At 36.2% G+C, this 13,698-nt stretch overlaps 3 protein-coding genes across 3 annotated transcripts; 2 read left to right on the forward strand and 1 right to left on the reverse strand.

Moving 5' to 3' along the window:
• Positions 1-540: 540 nt before the first annotated feature.
• On the forward strand, positions 541-8,216 carry hob (bridge-like lipid transfer protein family member hobbit). The gene is made up of 15 exons (XM_018544856.1): positions 541-548; positions 675-801; positions 872-1,063; positions 1,194-1,445; positions 1,651-1,815; positions 1,884-2,096; positions 2,186-2,453; positions 2,537-2,759; positions 2,852-2,967; positions 3,037-3,357; positions 3,459-6,005; positions 6,157-6,401; positions 6,483-7,539; positions 7,625-7,842; positions 7,932-8,216. The coding sequence occupies exons 1-15, from the start codon at positions 541-543 to the stop codon at positions 8,214-8,216; spliced, it is 6,237 nt and encodes a 2,078-aa protein (XP_018400358.1).
• A 571-nt stretch (positions 8,217-8,787) lies between these two features.
• Positions 8,788-9,939, reverse strand: LOC108778022 (sesquipedalian-1). Its single transcript, XM_018545074.1, has 2 exons — positions 9,311-9,939; positions 8,788-9,239 (listed from the first exon to the last, which is right to left on the reverse strand). Exons 1-2 carry the CDS (start codon positions 9,602-9,604, stop codon positions 8,886-8,888), a joined length of 648 nt encoding a protein of 215 aa, XP_018400576.1. The 5' UTR covers positions 9,605-9,939; the 3' UTR covers positions 8,788-8,885.
• Positions 9,940-10,687: 748 nt separating this feature from the next.
• On the forward strand, positions 10,688-12,785 carry LOC108777976 (corepressor interacting with RBPJ 1). The gene is made up of 6 exons (XM_018545009.1): positions 10,688-10,865; positions 10,973-11,067; positions 11,130-11,380; positions 11,826-11,952; positions 12,088-12,219; positions 12,325-12,785. The coding sequence occupies exons 1-6, from the start codon at positions 10,794-10,796 to the stop codon at positions 12,752-12,754; spliced, it is 1,107 nt and encodes a 368-aa protein (XP_018400511.1). The 5' UTR covers positions 10,688-10,793; the 3' UTR covers positions 12,755-12,785.
• Positions 12,786-13,698: the final 913 nt, after the last annotated feature.

The following is a 13,698-nucleotide window of genomic DNA, read 5'->3' on the forward strand; positions in this document are numbered from 1 at the left end:
ACATTCAAAAATCAATAAAATTGAGGTTATTCGACGTGTTTTTGCATGAAATGAAAAAATGTTGCAGAAATAAGCGTCGCTCTGTCCCAAGAATTGAGATATTAATAATCGTTAAATTTTAAATTTGACGACTTCAGGTTAGGAAATTTCTTAATCTGAATTTTTTTACTCTGAAATTACTATATTATCAATAGGGCTAAAAGTTATGACATTATCGACAGTAGACTCCAGAATTTCCTGTATTATCGATTGGGTTTATTATAGTTCATAAAATGTGTCACCAAACTCGTAAACACTTTGCGCAAATTCACCATGAGTGGAACATAAATCCATCGGAAAATACAAAGAAGAAGGAATTCTCATGTTATTCTTTGAATGAGAACTCTCTTGTCTAATTTTTTTGGTTATAAATACACTGTAAAAATAAATTGTATATAAGTGCGAAATATTTAACTACGTTCGCAGAGTGTAATATCATTTGGATAGATAAATTATATTTTTTGTTGGGAAACAATTTGTTTTTAATTATATTTCAAAAGTATGACTGGGTTATTTGCATTCTGCATAGTCTTTTTAATTCTTTATTGTTTTTTTACTCGGTAAGTGTGTCGAAATTAATTGAAAAATAATGTTATCTTAGAATGAAGTAGTTGTATATCATGATTGTTCAACAGAGTCGTACCAAGGCTGTTGGCATGGATAGTGAAACGTCGTTATAAAATTCATTTACGAGTAGGCCACATATCTGTACCTTATTTTATCTTCCGTGATGTTAATGTAACTAAAAATGGCTTTACATTGGTGAGTGTTTCAAGTCACTGTATAAATGCATTATAATATAAAGTGATATAAAAGCAATACTTAATTTTAGCAAATTGAAGAAATAAGCATACGAAGCAGTTTACTTAGTAGCGATGTAGCAAAACTGTTAGCTGTCGTTATGAGGGATGTCAGAATAAATAAGGATATTCCAGTTGGTCCAACATGTAAGATAAAGCAGTCCAATGAGTTATTAGATTTTCGAAACAAGAAAATACCTCCAATTATAATAAAATGTGTCCAGGTACATGTACAATACTAAAGTTTCAAGTTATCATATTTTTCTATGTACTATCAAATTTGACACTAACTATGTATACACTCACATAAAAAAACAATATATATATATATATATATATATTGATTCATTTCAGTTCACAGCTGTGCATGTAGAAAATATTAATCTACTGGCTCTTGGCAATGGATGGTTGGCTAATGGAAATGCAGAAAGTCTAAGTTTGGATGGTAGTATTGTACATGGTGCACGCACACTATTAGCATCTGCTTCTATTGTTGGTGGAACTATGAAACTATTACGACATGCTTCTGATGCATGTCTCTCTCAAATAACATTTGCTGGAACGGTAGAAGCTACGTTTAAAGCTCAAGGAGAACTTTCGGTTGAGGTATATCATTGAGCTCTTGTTACAACATTTAAAAATTGACAAAGGAAAAGATATAGTCTTTTGATAACAAAAAGTCTGTTTTGTTACTAAAATTATAAACGAAATCTATTTTATACCTTATAGTAGTAAACAGATTTTTAATAAGTAAATCTGATTATTGAATTAAGGAATTTTTAAAAGGAATCAAGTGGGATCTAATTTATAGACATTATGTATTGGAGTGACGCAAACTGAAGGATCTGGCGGTACAGGTCTTATTCAGTTCTTGAGAGATATAAGTTCGCCAAGTACTACAGTTTGTACATGCAGCAACGTACATAACAATTCCTCTAATAACTTAATGACTAGAATAGCACCTATTTTGCCAAAAGTAAGTCTCTTGATTGTAAATAAGCAGTAAAAAATATTATTAATCACACTATCTCTGTATACTTGTAGGATTTTACTTTGAAAGTTGGTAATTTGTTGGTAATAGCTGGTAGAGAGGATAGTAATATGGTAGGTTTGGAAGGTACCTTACGAAGTCTTCAAGTTCATGCAAAGTTTCAAGCTAGTAGGACACGATTGAATTTTACTGTAAGCCTAGATGGTTTGTGCGTCCGTGGAAAGGTTCCTATTTTAACTCTACATTCGCTGTCGATCGATACAAAGGTAAGAATTGATAACATTCGTGTGAATGTAGACGACACGAAAAAAATGAAAATTTTTTATCACACTTGCTCATGCTCAATTTTCTACAGATGGAGGAGAATATATTATGTGTTGACATACAATTGAATAATCTTTCAATACTGTATGATCATAGGGACTGGGAACTGTTGCTGTACAGTAATGAGAATGACATTTCAAAGCCTGTTAGCAACATATCATTAAAAGATAGATTACCAAGTTTTGAAATAGCATTAAATACCGAGCTGTATGATTCTTCGTTGAACATAAAATTACCGGATGTTCAAGAAGCATCTTGTGGCGTTGCACATATGAAATTTGCCCTGAACTCGTCTACAGGTGGGCTGGACTTTTCCTCTTACTTTTGCCTAAATAAATCATGAACTGAATCGTTAATTTCCGCGACATATTTTCTGTAACAGACAAAACCAAAAATCTAAATACAGAATTGGTCGTCGAATCTTTATATTGTGCATTAAATGGCGCCAATAACAACATCTCCGAAACTTCTCATCAATGGGGCAGTCCACTTTCTATTGGAGTATTGTTAGCGACAACTCGTAGTAATGCCATAGGAATTGCAGTTGACGCTCTTGTAACAGAATGGAGTTTAGAGCTTGCGAAATTTCTTGAGCAAGCTTACAAGTAATAATAAAATCATTTACTTATGCGATATTAATACTAAAATACTGAAAAATATAGCGCGCAAGTGAAATAATTGTAAAAAATAATTCTAGGTCTTATAATAAGTATCGTCAACCAATGGAAAAAAAGAAGGATATATCATGCAATTCTATCCAATTGAATCTTAAAGCAACAAACTGTAATCTATTCTTTATCGCAGAAAACGAACGTGAGTATCTAATAATGTCACACTATCACAAAAAGAATTCTTTTTCATGTTATGCGCACTTATTTTCAGTATCTATAATGATGCGTTTGGATGTGGCGACTGTGGAACAAAACGCAAAGCGATTTATAGGCGTAGCAGAAGGTATGAGTGCAATAACTCTCAACAAAAACGAGCCAATCATGTGCCAACATGCACAAGCTTTAACACATCCGTTTCTGGCAATACGAAAGTGCAAAGCTGCAATTAGTTCTGACGCCGTAAACATAAGTCTTGATGGAACTAATTTAGCATGGAGTCCGAATTTACATCTTCGCTTATTGCAATTCTGGGTGGAGTCTGAAGATTTTAGATCTATTATCAAAAAAGAAATGAGTGTGACTCGTATCGAAGGTATCATTGAATTAATGCTAGGAATTGATCGCAGTCAATATTTTAGTATAATTACTCTGACAAATAATAACGCAGAATAGTCACTGTCAGTTTATTTTCAGAAGTGCAGAAAAAGAAACGCGTTTTGGATTTATTAGCCACAGGTGGAATTACCGTCTCGATAGATATTTCTACTAAACATTTCCTAATACTGACGTCCGATCAACTGCGTTGGTCGCAGGGTGAATGGAGGCTTACCTACGTTCGAGTTACCCTAGACATGGCTGATGTAATTATGATCGAAGGTTTTGAATTGATTAGAATAGTCGATAACGCAGAAGTGCGAGCAGAAAGACAAAGTAACGAGGGTTTTGTATTGGATTGGAATGAGTGCTGGGCAGTGAACATCGATTCCATTAAAATTTGTTTTCCGTATGAGCATCAGTTTACAAACGCGATACAAAATGAATTACTTAGCATTAGAAAATGGCTGAAAGAAATTCATTCCTCGAGCATACCTAAACAAGAATTTTTGCCCTGTGATTTCATCGTCAAAATCAAAGAATGGACATTCGAGCTCAGCGATGATCCATTTGAGGTACGTCTGCGCGACAATTACGAGCTACTGGAGGACGAGTACAAAGAGAGCTTGAAACGACAGGCGATGTTGGATACCAAGGTACAGGAACTTTGCCGCGCGCACTTGTTGTTACCGCAAGGAAAAGTCGAAGAATTATACGCCAGCTTAAATAAGAAAAACGCAGAGATCTATGTGCAGAGATGGAAACAAATGCAACGAGCGAGTCCCGCGAGGACTCGATTATTCGCCTGGACTATGTTGGATTTGGAGATTTTAGCCTTAGCCGATCCATCGATAAATGGTACGGAGAAGGCGGTGAGAGCACTCCGGGAGATGGACTCGGAAACACCTTGGCCTGAGGATGGTCTGGAATTCAACGCCGTGTGGGTCCGCGGTATCAGTTTGAAATGCGCCGAGTGGAAGCTCCAACTTCGCGATTTCCCGCAGCCACTGCTTCTGGTGGAAAACTTGAATGTATGGGGCAGATTAGCCGGGGCAGAAGCTTTAGCACCACCGAGAGCGAAGAGAACTGTTAGAATTGAAATCGGTGCGCCTTGGGAGGATATAGTGGTGGAAAGAGGAATGACATCTCTTAAGTATTATCACGATCTCAATTGGGACATTGATAAATTTCGATATGCGTTCGGCCCATGCTGGGAGCCGGTGATAGCGCAGTGTAATCTCAGTTTCGAAAAGATCCTTCATCCGTCGAGAGATCCGAGTCCACCGTTACCGTTCTGGGATAAAATGCGACTGGCTCTTCATGGTAGACTGACGCTCTGTGTAAAACAGCTGACAGTACTATTGCATGGCTCTTTGGATCCATATAACACGACAGAAGAGATGGAGCTCACATGGACCGGACTAGAGCTCGACTGGACACAAGGAAAGATCATTATTAAGGGTGATCTCGATGTATATGTGCGTACAGCTAGTAAATACGATGACTGCCGATTATTACATTTGCCTAACGTCAGATTGAGCGTTAAATTAGCATGGGTATGCCTAGGTGATCCGCGTGATCATCATGCCGCTGTACCCTGCGCCCCAGATCGATTACCCGAATATTCAAGTAATCAGGAACACGATTCGTTTAGGGCGTTCCGCTCTCAGAACTTGAACGTTAGCCTCTCATTGGAAACCAAGCCAACTGGCTCACCTACGTTAACTAGTGCGCCAACGGCACTACTCTACGGCAGCACGTTGAGATGGTTCGAGAATTTGAAATTAATTTTGTCAGGCGCGACGAGGCCCACAAGAAAAGGTCCATTGTTCAAAAACATTCGGCCCAGGAAAAAACAACTCAGCAGACATTACAGGAAGGTTCGGCTGACCTTAGCTTTCCATCGTTTTCACGTCAACTACTGGATGTCGTTCGCAATGCAGAGAGGTTTCGAGGTGACCGGCGGTCGAGTCGCCTGCAGCTCGGAGCACAATCTTGCATTACATCCGATTGATGATGGGCTGATCCATCGACCGCGGGCAGAATGGTCCATCATATATATGAATTGCGAACTAAGCGACGCCGAGATTTGGCTGAAAAGCGCACTACAGGAAGACGAAGTGGAAAGCGCATCGCTGCGTCAGCCTGTCGAGAAATGTTACTGCTTGAGCGTGGCTCGTGTTAGCTATGGCAGAGAGGCGATGGTTGCTGGGGTGAGTGGCGACACGCCGATTCATAGATTGGTCGTGCACGACCTACGCGGCGCCTGGACCAAGACCAATCGTGATGTTGCCTTCGCTCTCTTCGACTCCTTTATCAAGACGCAGCAACTAAAAAAGAATCTGTCGACTGCAACGCTAAAGGGTTTCCACAGGGACAACAGCTCGACGCTTAATCCACATAAAAACCGTGCTGGCAGACCGATTGTGGTCGATCAACAAGGTACCTCCACGCAAGTCGTAACGCCGTCGTCTTCCGTGAAACCGCAACAAGGCGAGGCGGCGGGAATGTTGCAGAGACTGATAGCAGAGGCCACAAACAAACCAGTGGCTTTCAGCGACGATTTGTCGGTGCAAACTAGAGGACAGCAACTGCGCGGGCTAGCGGCGTGTCACCAAGACGACGTCTTGCATAAGAATTGGCTAAGTATGTAATACTTAACGTCTCGTCCTCTATGTAAAAACATTATCCGTAGATGCTAATAAATGATTTTTGCGTGAAGCGAAAGATTGTTTGAAACAAGGACAAGGGCATAAGTTAAAAAAACGAAAAATTTAATAGATAAAATTCTTTTCAGTTGCTCTAGTAAACAGTCAAGTGCTGTTGAAGGGCATCGAAACTCGAGGATATGTGATTCTCTCGGCAGCCAAAGCGGAAATACTACAGAGAGTTCACCATCCGGTTTGGAAGGAGCGATCTCTCGTTCCGAAAACGACTTGGGTTGGCTCGTTAGAATGCATGCAATATTACGCTACTGTAAGCGCGAACATCGACGACAACATAGATGACAATATCATGTGGCTGACATTGGATAATATTCAAGTACGTTAGTATTACGTGGAACGTAAACGGTATTGTGCACAGAGCAAGCTGTACATTACTGTGTATTTTACTGTGTTTTAGGAGAAAGATTCTACTATCATAGCCGGTCTACCGGACGTTCCGGCTTTGGTGGGATCTGGTCAGAGCGTCGGCGGTGTGGTCAGTCAGACAGTGGGAGGCGGCGGCGGTCCACAGCATCAATTGCAACGCATAGTGTCCCGGTGCAAGTGTGAATTCTTCTATGTTGGTTACGGGCAGACCTTAGATGTGGGCTCTGTAGACCAAGTGCCAGCTCCGCCTAGAGAAGAAGTCAGCCCCTGGGAGAGGAAGGATCTAACCGCAGCCGACGCGTTTACCTTGATGCATCATGATTTAGATGTGTGCACCAATTCATTGCAATATGCGATGATCCTGGACATAGTCAACAATTTGTTACTATATGTGGAACCGAGGCGGAAAGAGGCCTCGGAGAGATTGCAAAGGATGAGATTCCAGTTGCAGTTACATTCCGTCGAGGATCAAAAGAGACCGATACAGCAATTACAAAACACGGTGCGCGGTTTGGTGGCAAAATTGAGACGGTTGGAACGCGAAACATACTTGGTGCAGAAAGCACTGGCTGACGAGTCCAGTCCAGAATTACTGACTAAGATGGAACGTTTGGAAGCGAGTGTATTTGAATGCAAAGAACAACTTGGTGCCAAGGCGGAGGAATTGGACGTCATGTTGAGTTGTTACAAAGAAACCACTGCGCCAGCGACGGCGTCAACTACGCTTAAAGACAAGCCGGCCGCAGTAGCCAGGGTAGCCGAGATTTGCTTTAAACACGCACAATGGAGGCTAACGGATGCGGACGGTCAGTTGGGTATCGCTGATCTTATTTTAACAAATTTTCTTTACACGAAAACTAGTAAGACCGATGACTCGGTGGAACATCTACTGGAGCTGGGATACGTCCGGATGACAAATTTACTACCAAATCAGATTTATACGGAAGTACTTGTACCCACGGAGTTACAGAGCAACATGCCTGTAGACCGACAAAGAGCTCTTCGAGTCTTTTGCAGAGAAAAGGCGCCGGTAGCAGGGATTTCCGTGAAGGAACATTTTGAAATCAATGTAGTGCCTCTTACAATAGGTAAATAAATGTATAGCTTGTGTCAAATACAGCGGAGTCTCCTCCTATATTAAATTTGAATCGTATTTCATTTTTCTTCGCACAGGTTTAACAAAAAAGTTCTTCAATACTATGCTTAAATTTTGCTTCCCTGAGAGAGATCCAGAAGGCATAGAAGAAGCACCAGCACCACAACGTGATTCATCCTTCTACGTACCCATCGAGAGGAGAGACGATGTAGAGAAAATGAAGGAAAGAGCAGACAAGAACAAATTGTTTATATATATTAAAATACCGGAAGTACCTGTTCGTGTATCATACAAGGTAACATTTTGAGATGAAAAAAAAATTAAATATTTGTTACTTTTATTTACGAATTATTTTAAAAAATCCAATACTATTTTTGTATATAGGGAAACAAAGAAAAAAATCTTGAAGACGTACGTGACTTTGCGCTGGTCATACCGACTTTGGAATACCATAATGTGACATGGACATGGCTCGATCTGCTTTTGGCCATGAAGAGCGATTCCAGGCGTGTAATACTAAGCCAAGCCATTAAACAAAAATTGCAAATAAAACCAAGAGGACCACCCGAGGAATCTACACCACAGGAAGAAGATAAGGCTCGCCTTTTGTTAGGTACCAGACATCTTCCTGGGGACGCAAGGAAAAAAAGCGTGTTTAAATTTAAGTAATTTATACATTTGATGACTTATGTAACCATAGTAATTTATTTCTCGTAGTATTGGTAAACAAAATGTTCGCAAACTTATGTTTATCATCTAATTAAAATGTAAATAATAAATTTCAAGTTACTGTATAATGTATAATATAAAAAATATAACATGTGTGAGTGTATATAGGTATGTATACATACATACATACACTGTTGTAAAAATCTGTGTTTTTATCTTTTTCACAACGTCTATGATAATCAAAAGAATTGAAAAGATGTGATACTTGTACAGAAAAAAAAAAATGTATAACATCTTGCAGTTCCTTTTATCATTTTTTGTTTGTTTTTGTCTATTATGCTAATATGTTTTATATCTGTCATAATAATCTTAGCAGCAATCAATTACTATCGAGAATTAAAAAGTATTTAGAAAATTTTCTACAGAATAAACAGTTTCATATTTTATAAAACAAATCTATTTTTATTTAAATAAATTAATTTTGTATTTTTACATACACATGTGCTCATATATATATATATACACACACATACTTAATATAATACTAATTACTTTCTTGATTAATTCTCCATATTAATGTACAGTTAACTTTATAAGCCGGTAAGTCTCGTAGATTATTTACAATGTCGAAGTGTACTTTGTTTAATCATCTACAAAATATATACAAAGTTAGAGAGTTATTAGAGGTGCCTCTGCATTTTTCTTTGCATGTCTCCATGCATTCAGATCTGCTAAGATTCGTCTGCCATATGCTGTATGAAGCTCACGAAAAGTTATTCTAGTCCTAGGTACGTTCTCAGTTCTACCAGGCGCTGATCTAACACTCTGAGAACGATGATGAGAATCTGGTCTATTGAATGGATTATGTCGTTGTCTTGGTGGAGCTTTAGGAGATTGTTGAACAGGTGTGGAAGCTGTTTCTTCTTCCACAGAATCTAATTGACGTTGCAATTCTGTCACCATAAGTTTCATATAATCATAACTGGCACATGCCAACGCCTTCATCCATTGTTCCATAGATTCCTAAATATCATTATCTGTCATCAAACTGCATTTACTAAGCACAAGTATAGAGTATTAGAACATCTGTTTACCTGAGACTCTGCAGCTAAAACATAACTCCTGTTGTTTGGTCCATGAAAAACTATCTTGAAGCCAAACTGTTCTTCATCCTCTGCCAGTTCAATCGTACAGCCTTCGAGCACAACCATGCCTACTGGCTCTTTGTCACCGCGGCGATCAAAATAGAATAATATATTTCCCTTGAGAACAAACCATCGCTTCTGATATCCACGATTTAGCTCTCCACGTTTATTCAACCAACCTTCACGATCTACTGGCGTTGCAGAGGTTGCAAATGCTACCATATTCTTCTCATTAATTTTCATGGTTTTTAACAACGTATGATTCAAAATTTTCTGCTAAACAGCACGCAATCAAATCCGACTTAATATCGAATTGCGTTTAGAACAGTTCAGAACCGTGATGTATAAAATGTATATCTTGATGTATCTTTTATATCTGATTACATGGTTCGCGCCTCCGTAAAAGTAGGGATAGGCGATTCACATTCAATTATTTTGACAATTATTTAAAAAAAAAATCGATTTTTGACTTGATGTTTTTTCTCGATTATTTCCTAAATAACAATTTTTTGTTTGATGGATTAGAATTGTTACTAAACTTTTTTGTGTTAATGTGACGGTTCTACACACTGGATGCGATGAACGATTAGCTACGAACGATATTCAATGAAAGCTCTTTCATGCCCGTTTCCACCAAAGTAGATGTGGGTTTAACTTATTGTTTCTTTTTCTAATTTTTAAAACTAGAAAAGAAAGTAGAGCAAATTGAATCGAGATTAAGGTCTACATTGGTGGAAATGGGTATTAATGGCCTAGTTTACGGTTTAGTTTGATAAGGTGTACTATAGTAACTTTCTATTGAATTATTTTAATTTCAGCGATACATGTAAACATATACGTGATATATGTATTTCATTAATCATTTTAATGCATATTGTATCGCTTTAGTATATCATTTTTTAAATACATTGCTGAAATTAACATAATTTGCTAGAAAGTCACTAGTTAGGTACGCGTATCGAGCGTTCGGTGTTAAAGGGGTCACTAATTCCGATCGGAATCCATTCTGAACATTTTCATAATAAGTATCCCGACCTTCTCACTTCTTTGGATTTTCCCCTCACCCTTCACTGCTCTTTGGACTTTACTCCGTTCAATTAAAAAGGATATTTCACACACGTTCCGTTCAGGTACTTCGTACGTTCATGTTTGTACACCAAAAAACAAAGTAACCTAACGAATCCGATTGGCTACGCTATATTGCAATTATACCTTTTAAAATGAAGCGTGGATCAGCGCTTGCAACTTAAGAAAAAAAATTCATAAAGTCGATGATGGTGATGAACAGTGATGACCGATGGTAACTAGTCAGACCTGTCAGGTTAGACTAGTTGAGACGATTGAAAATTTGCGTTGTGTGTCGAGTATTGCGTATTACGTTATTTTTTTTAACAAAATTGCTATCTAAAATTGTGAGAAGAAATTTTTAAAGATGGGAAAGGGATTCAATAATTACATGTGCAAAAAATTCTTTCATCCGGCATCACGAGACAATTTGAAGCGAGTACGAATATGTGGTCTAACCTCTTTTTACGATAACGGAATATTTTTAATTCTCTTATTATATCTTTGTAAGCAAATCATTGTGTTAAATGCATATTGTTCTATCAGGTATGGATGGCAGAACAACAAGCAGAGGCATACAAGAAGAAACAGGAGGAGCTGCGAGTGCAGTATGAGAAGGAGCAAGATCTTCATAATAACAAGTAATTAACGTAAAAATATCATGTAACGTGCAGTTTTGTTCTTAATGCAAAGTTTCTTTCAGGGCGCTACTCAGCAAAGAAAGTAAGGATAAACTTAGTGTCAATTTTATGTATGAACCACCTCCCGGAGCAAAGAAAGAGCGGGAAAAGGAAGACAACGAGCCTGAGTACAAGTTTGAATGGCAGCGGAAATATAATGCTCCAAGAGAGAGCTACTGCAAAGGGGATAGTGAAATTCGTGATCAACCCTTTGGTATACAAGTGAGAAATGTACGGTGTATCAAATGTCATAAATGGGGACACATAAATACAGGTATATTAAAATTTTAGCCAGTAAGATACAAATATGTTTAAACAAATGTTGATAATCAAATATTTTTATGATATAACTTTAATAATAAAAAATGACCAAAGACAATATAGAGTATTGATATTTATAAAATTTAATGTGTTAAACTCATTAAAATTTCAAGTGAGTTTCAACTAGTTTCAACTTTACAGAAGAGAGTCTTTATCAGTTGTATATAAAAAGTTATAATACAATTAATTCACAATGTCTCACAGTATCGAATTTACCAAAATCCTTGGTTGATATCTCTTGTTCAATAAAGAACGTAATAGTCTTGATTATCCCAAAATTTCAAGCAAATTTTCATGATCTTTCATTAATTATTAACATTAACTTTAACAAGAAATTTACCAAGCATGTTACACATTAGATATTGCCAACAGCTGAGTGAAATAAAAAATATTTTTAGATAAGGAGTGTCCATTGTACAGTCAAGCAATGAGTGTTGTAATGGCAAATAATTCGCAGACGCCATCTGCCCCAGACACTATGACTCTTGTGCAACAAATGCGAGAAGATGGTCTAGCTTTGAAAAAGTAAATACAAGTGTTATTTTCATGTGTTGTATTATATAGTATTTAAATTAGTTTTGTTAAATAAACTATATCAAAAATAAATTAGTATTGGCAGCGCATATAAGTTTTTTATGCTATTAGTTTTTTATATTATAGATCTGCATTGGATGCACAACAACATTTACGAGTTCCAGAACACGAACATCTTATGGTTTCTGAAGACGAGGAACAATCAGAATTGTTATTTTTAAAATCTCTATCAAAGAAAGAAAAGAAAAAATTATTATTGTAAGTTAATTCAACTACATAATATTGGAGTATTCTCTTACTGAATCATAATATATAAAGTATATTTATAAATTGATGATTAAACAAGAGAATTTATTTTTATAGGAAATTACAGCTTTTAGAAAGAAAGAAACTTAAAAAAGATAAAAGAAGATTAAAAAAGATAAGAAGCAGTAATAAGAAGTCTAGTAGTAATAGTAGTAATACTAACACCAACAGCAGCAGCAGCAGCAGTAGTAGTAGTAGCAGTAGCGGTAGTAGCAGTGATAGTAGTAGTAGTAGCAGTATTGACTCGGAAGATTTTCATTCCAAGAGGGACAAAAAAAAAAGGAAAAAAGCCGACTTTAAAGAAGAGAATATTTATAAGATTTACAAACATAAAAGGAAACGGAGTCATGACAAACACAACTACCATAGAAATGCTAAACATGATAAACATAAGGATCGTCATAATAGAAAGAAAAAAGTTAAACACTGCCATAAGGATAGAAACAATTCAAAACATAATAAAATGCATAAAAAGTACCATAATTAATCACTTTAATAATACTCGTTAAATGTAACTGTATCATTTATGAAATTAATAATAATAAAAAGAAACGTTTATTGCTTAAAAATGTATTTTGCAATATAATTTTATATTGTACCTTTTCAAGAGACAATTATCATGAGAACAGGTATGAATATAAATCAATAATATATCAACGATATGTGCATATTAACAGAATAATTTGAATCAATTACAGTAATTTATTCAATGACAATGAAACATTTCTAATAACAATTTGTAATACAAACATTAATTATATAAGTTTTATTATAATAGCATGCACTTTATTACAAATCAATGAAGCGCTTTAATATATTATAGATATTTTTATAATCATGTGAGATATATATATATATAATATATATACACATATATATGTTTAATGTATATAATGCAATATATATATGTATATGTATATCTTTCGCAAAGAGATATATAGAACCATTGGTAATGTATGTATACATATATGTATGCACACATGTATATACATGTGTGGTATGCATACATATGTGTGTGTGTGGATATATGTATATTACAAATATTAGACAGATTATTTTCTTATTTTTTATACGGCACGCATTACTAAAAAAAGTCATAGATAATATAAGTTTTTTCTCACTCTATTTCGTTTCTAACACGGCTAGTAACAATCCGTTCTTACATATACATTTTTACATATAATGTATGAATGTATATTATATACGTAATACTAGCCACGTTAGGCTTTGAACACTTGGGCACTTTGAAATCTGCATGATTATTTCTCTTGCAAATGGATTACACTTTCAATGTGGTACAATACTATAACTTTGGGAAGTAATCGGATTGGCAGCTATATGTACAATTAATCTATTATATATATTTGATTATATATTTTAGAAAACGCAACAAAACTCAATATATATATATATATATAATGTATGTATACA

This window comes from Cyphomyrmex costatus, unplaced genomic scaffold (genome assembly GCF_001594065.2).
Source record: "Cyphomyrmex costatus isolate MS0001 unplaced genomic scaffold, Ccosl1.0 scaffold474, whole genome shotgun sequence".
Lineage (NCBI taxonomy): Eukaryota > Metazoa > Arthropoda > Insecta > Hymenoptera > Formicidae > Cyphomyrmex > Cyphomyrmex costatus.

Coding starts and splice junctions, on each gene's coding strand:
- LOC108777976 (XM_018545009.1), top strand. CDS start 10,794: ATGGGAAAGGGATTCAATAATTACATGTGCAAAAAATTCTTTCATCCG. Junction 11,068..11,129: donor CAAGATCTTCATAATAACAA/GTAATTAACGTA, acceptor AGTTTCTTTCAG/GGCGCTACTCAGCAAAGAAA. Junction 11,381..11,825: donor ATGGGGACACATAAATACAG/GTATATTAAAAT, acceptor AAATATTTTTAG/ATAAGGAGTGTCCATTGTAC.
- LOC108778022 (XM_018545074.1), bottom strand. CDS start 9,604: ATGAAAATTAATGAGAAGAATATGGTAGCATTTGCAACCTCTGCAACG. Junction 9,240..9,310: donor TTTTAGCTGCAGAGTCTCAG/GTAAACAGATGT, acceptor AATGATATTTAG/GAATCTATGGAACAATGGAT.
- hob (XM_018544856.1), top strand. Junction 802..871: donor CTAAAAATGGCTTTACATTG/GTGAGTGTTTCA, acceptor ACTTAATTTTAG/CAAATTGAAGAAATAAGCAT. Junction 7,843..7,931: donor CTGTTCGTGTATCATACAAG/GTAACATTTTGA, acceptor TTTTGTATATAG/GGAAACAAAGAAAAAAATCT.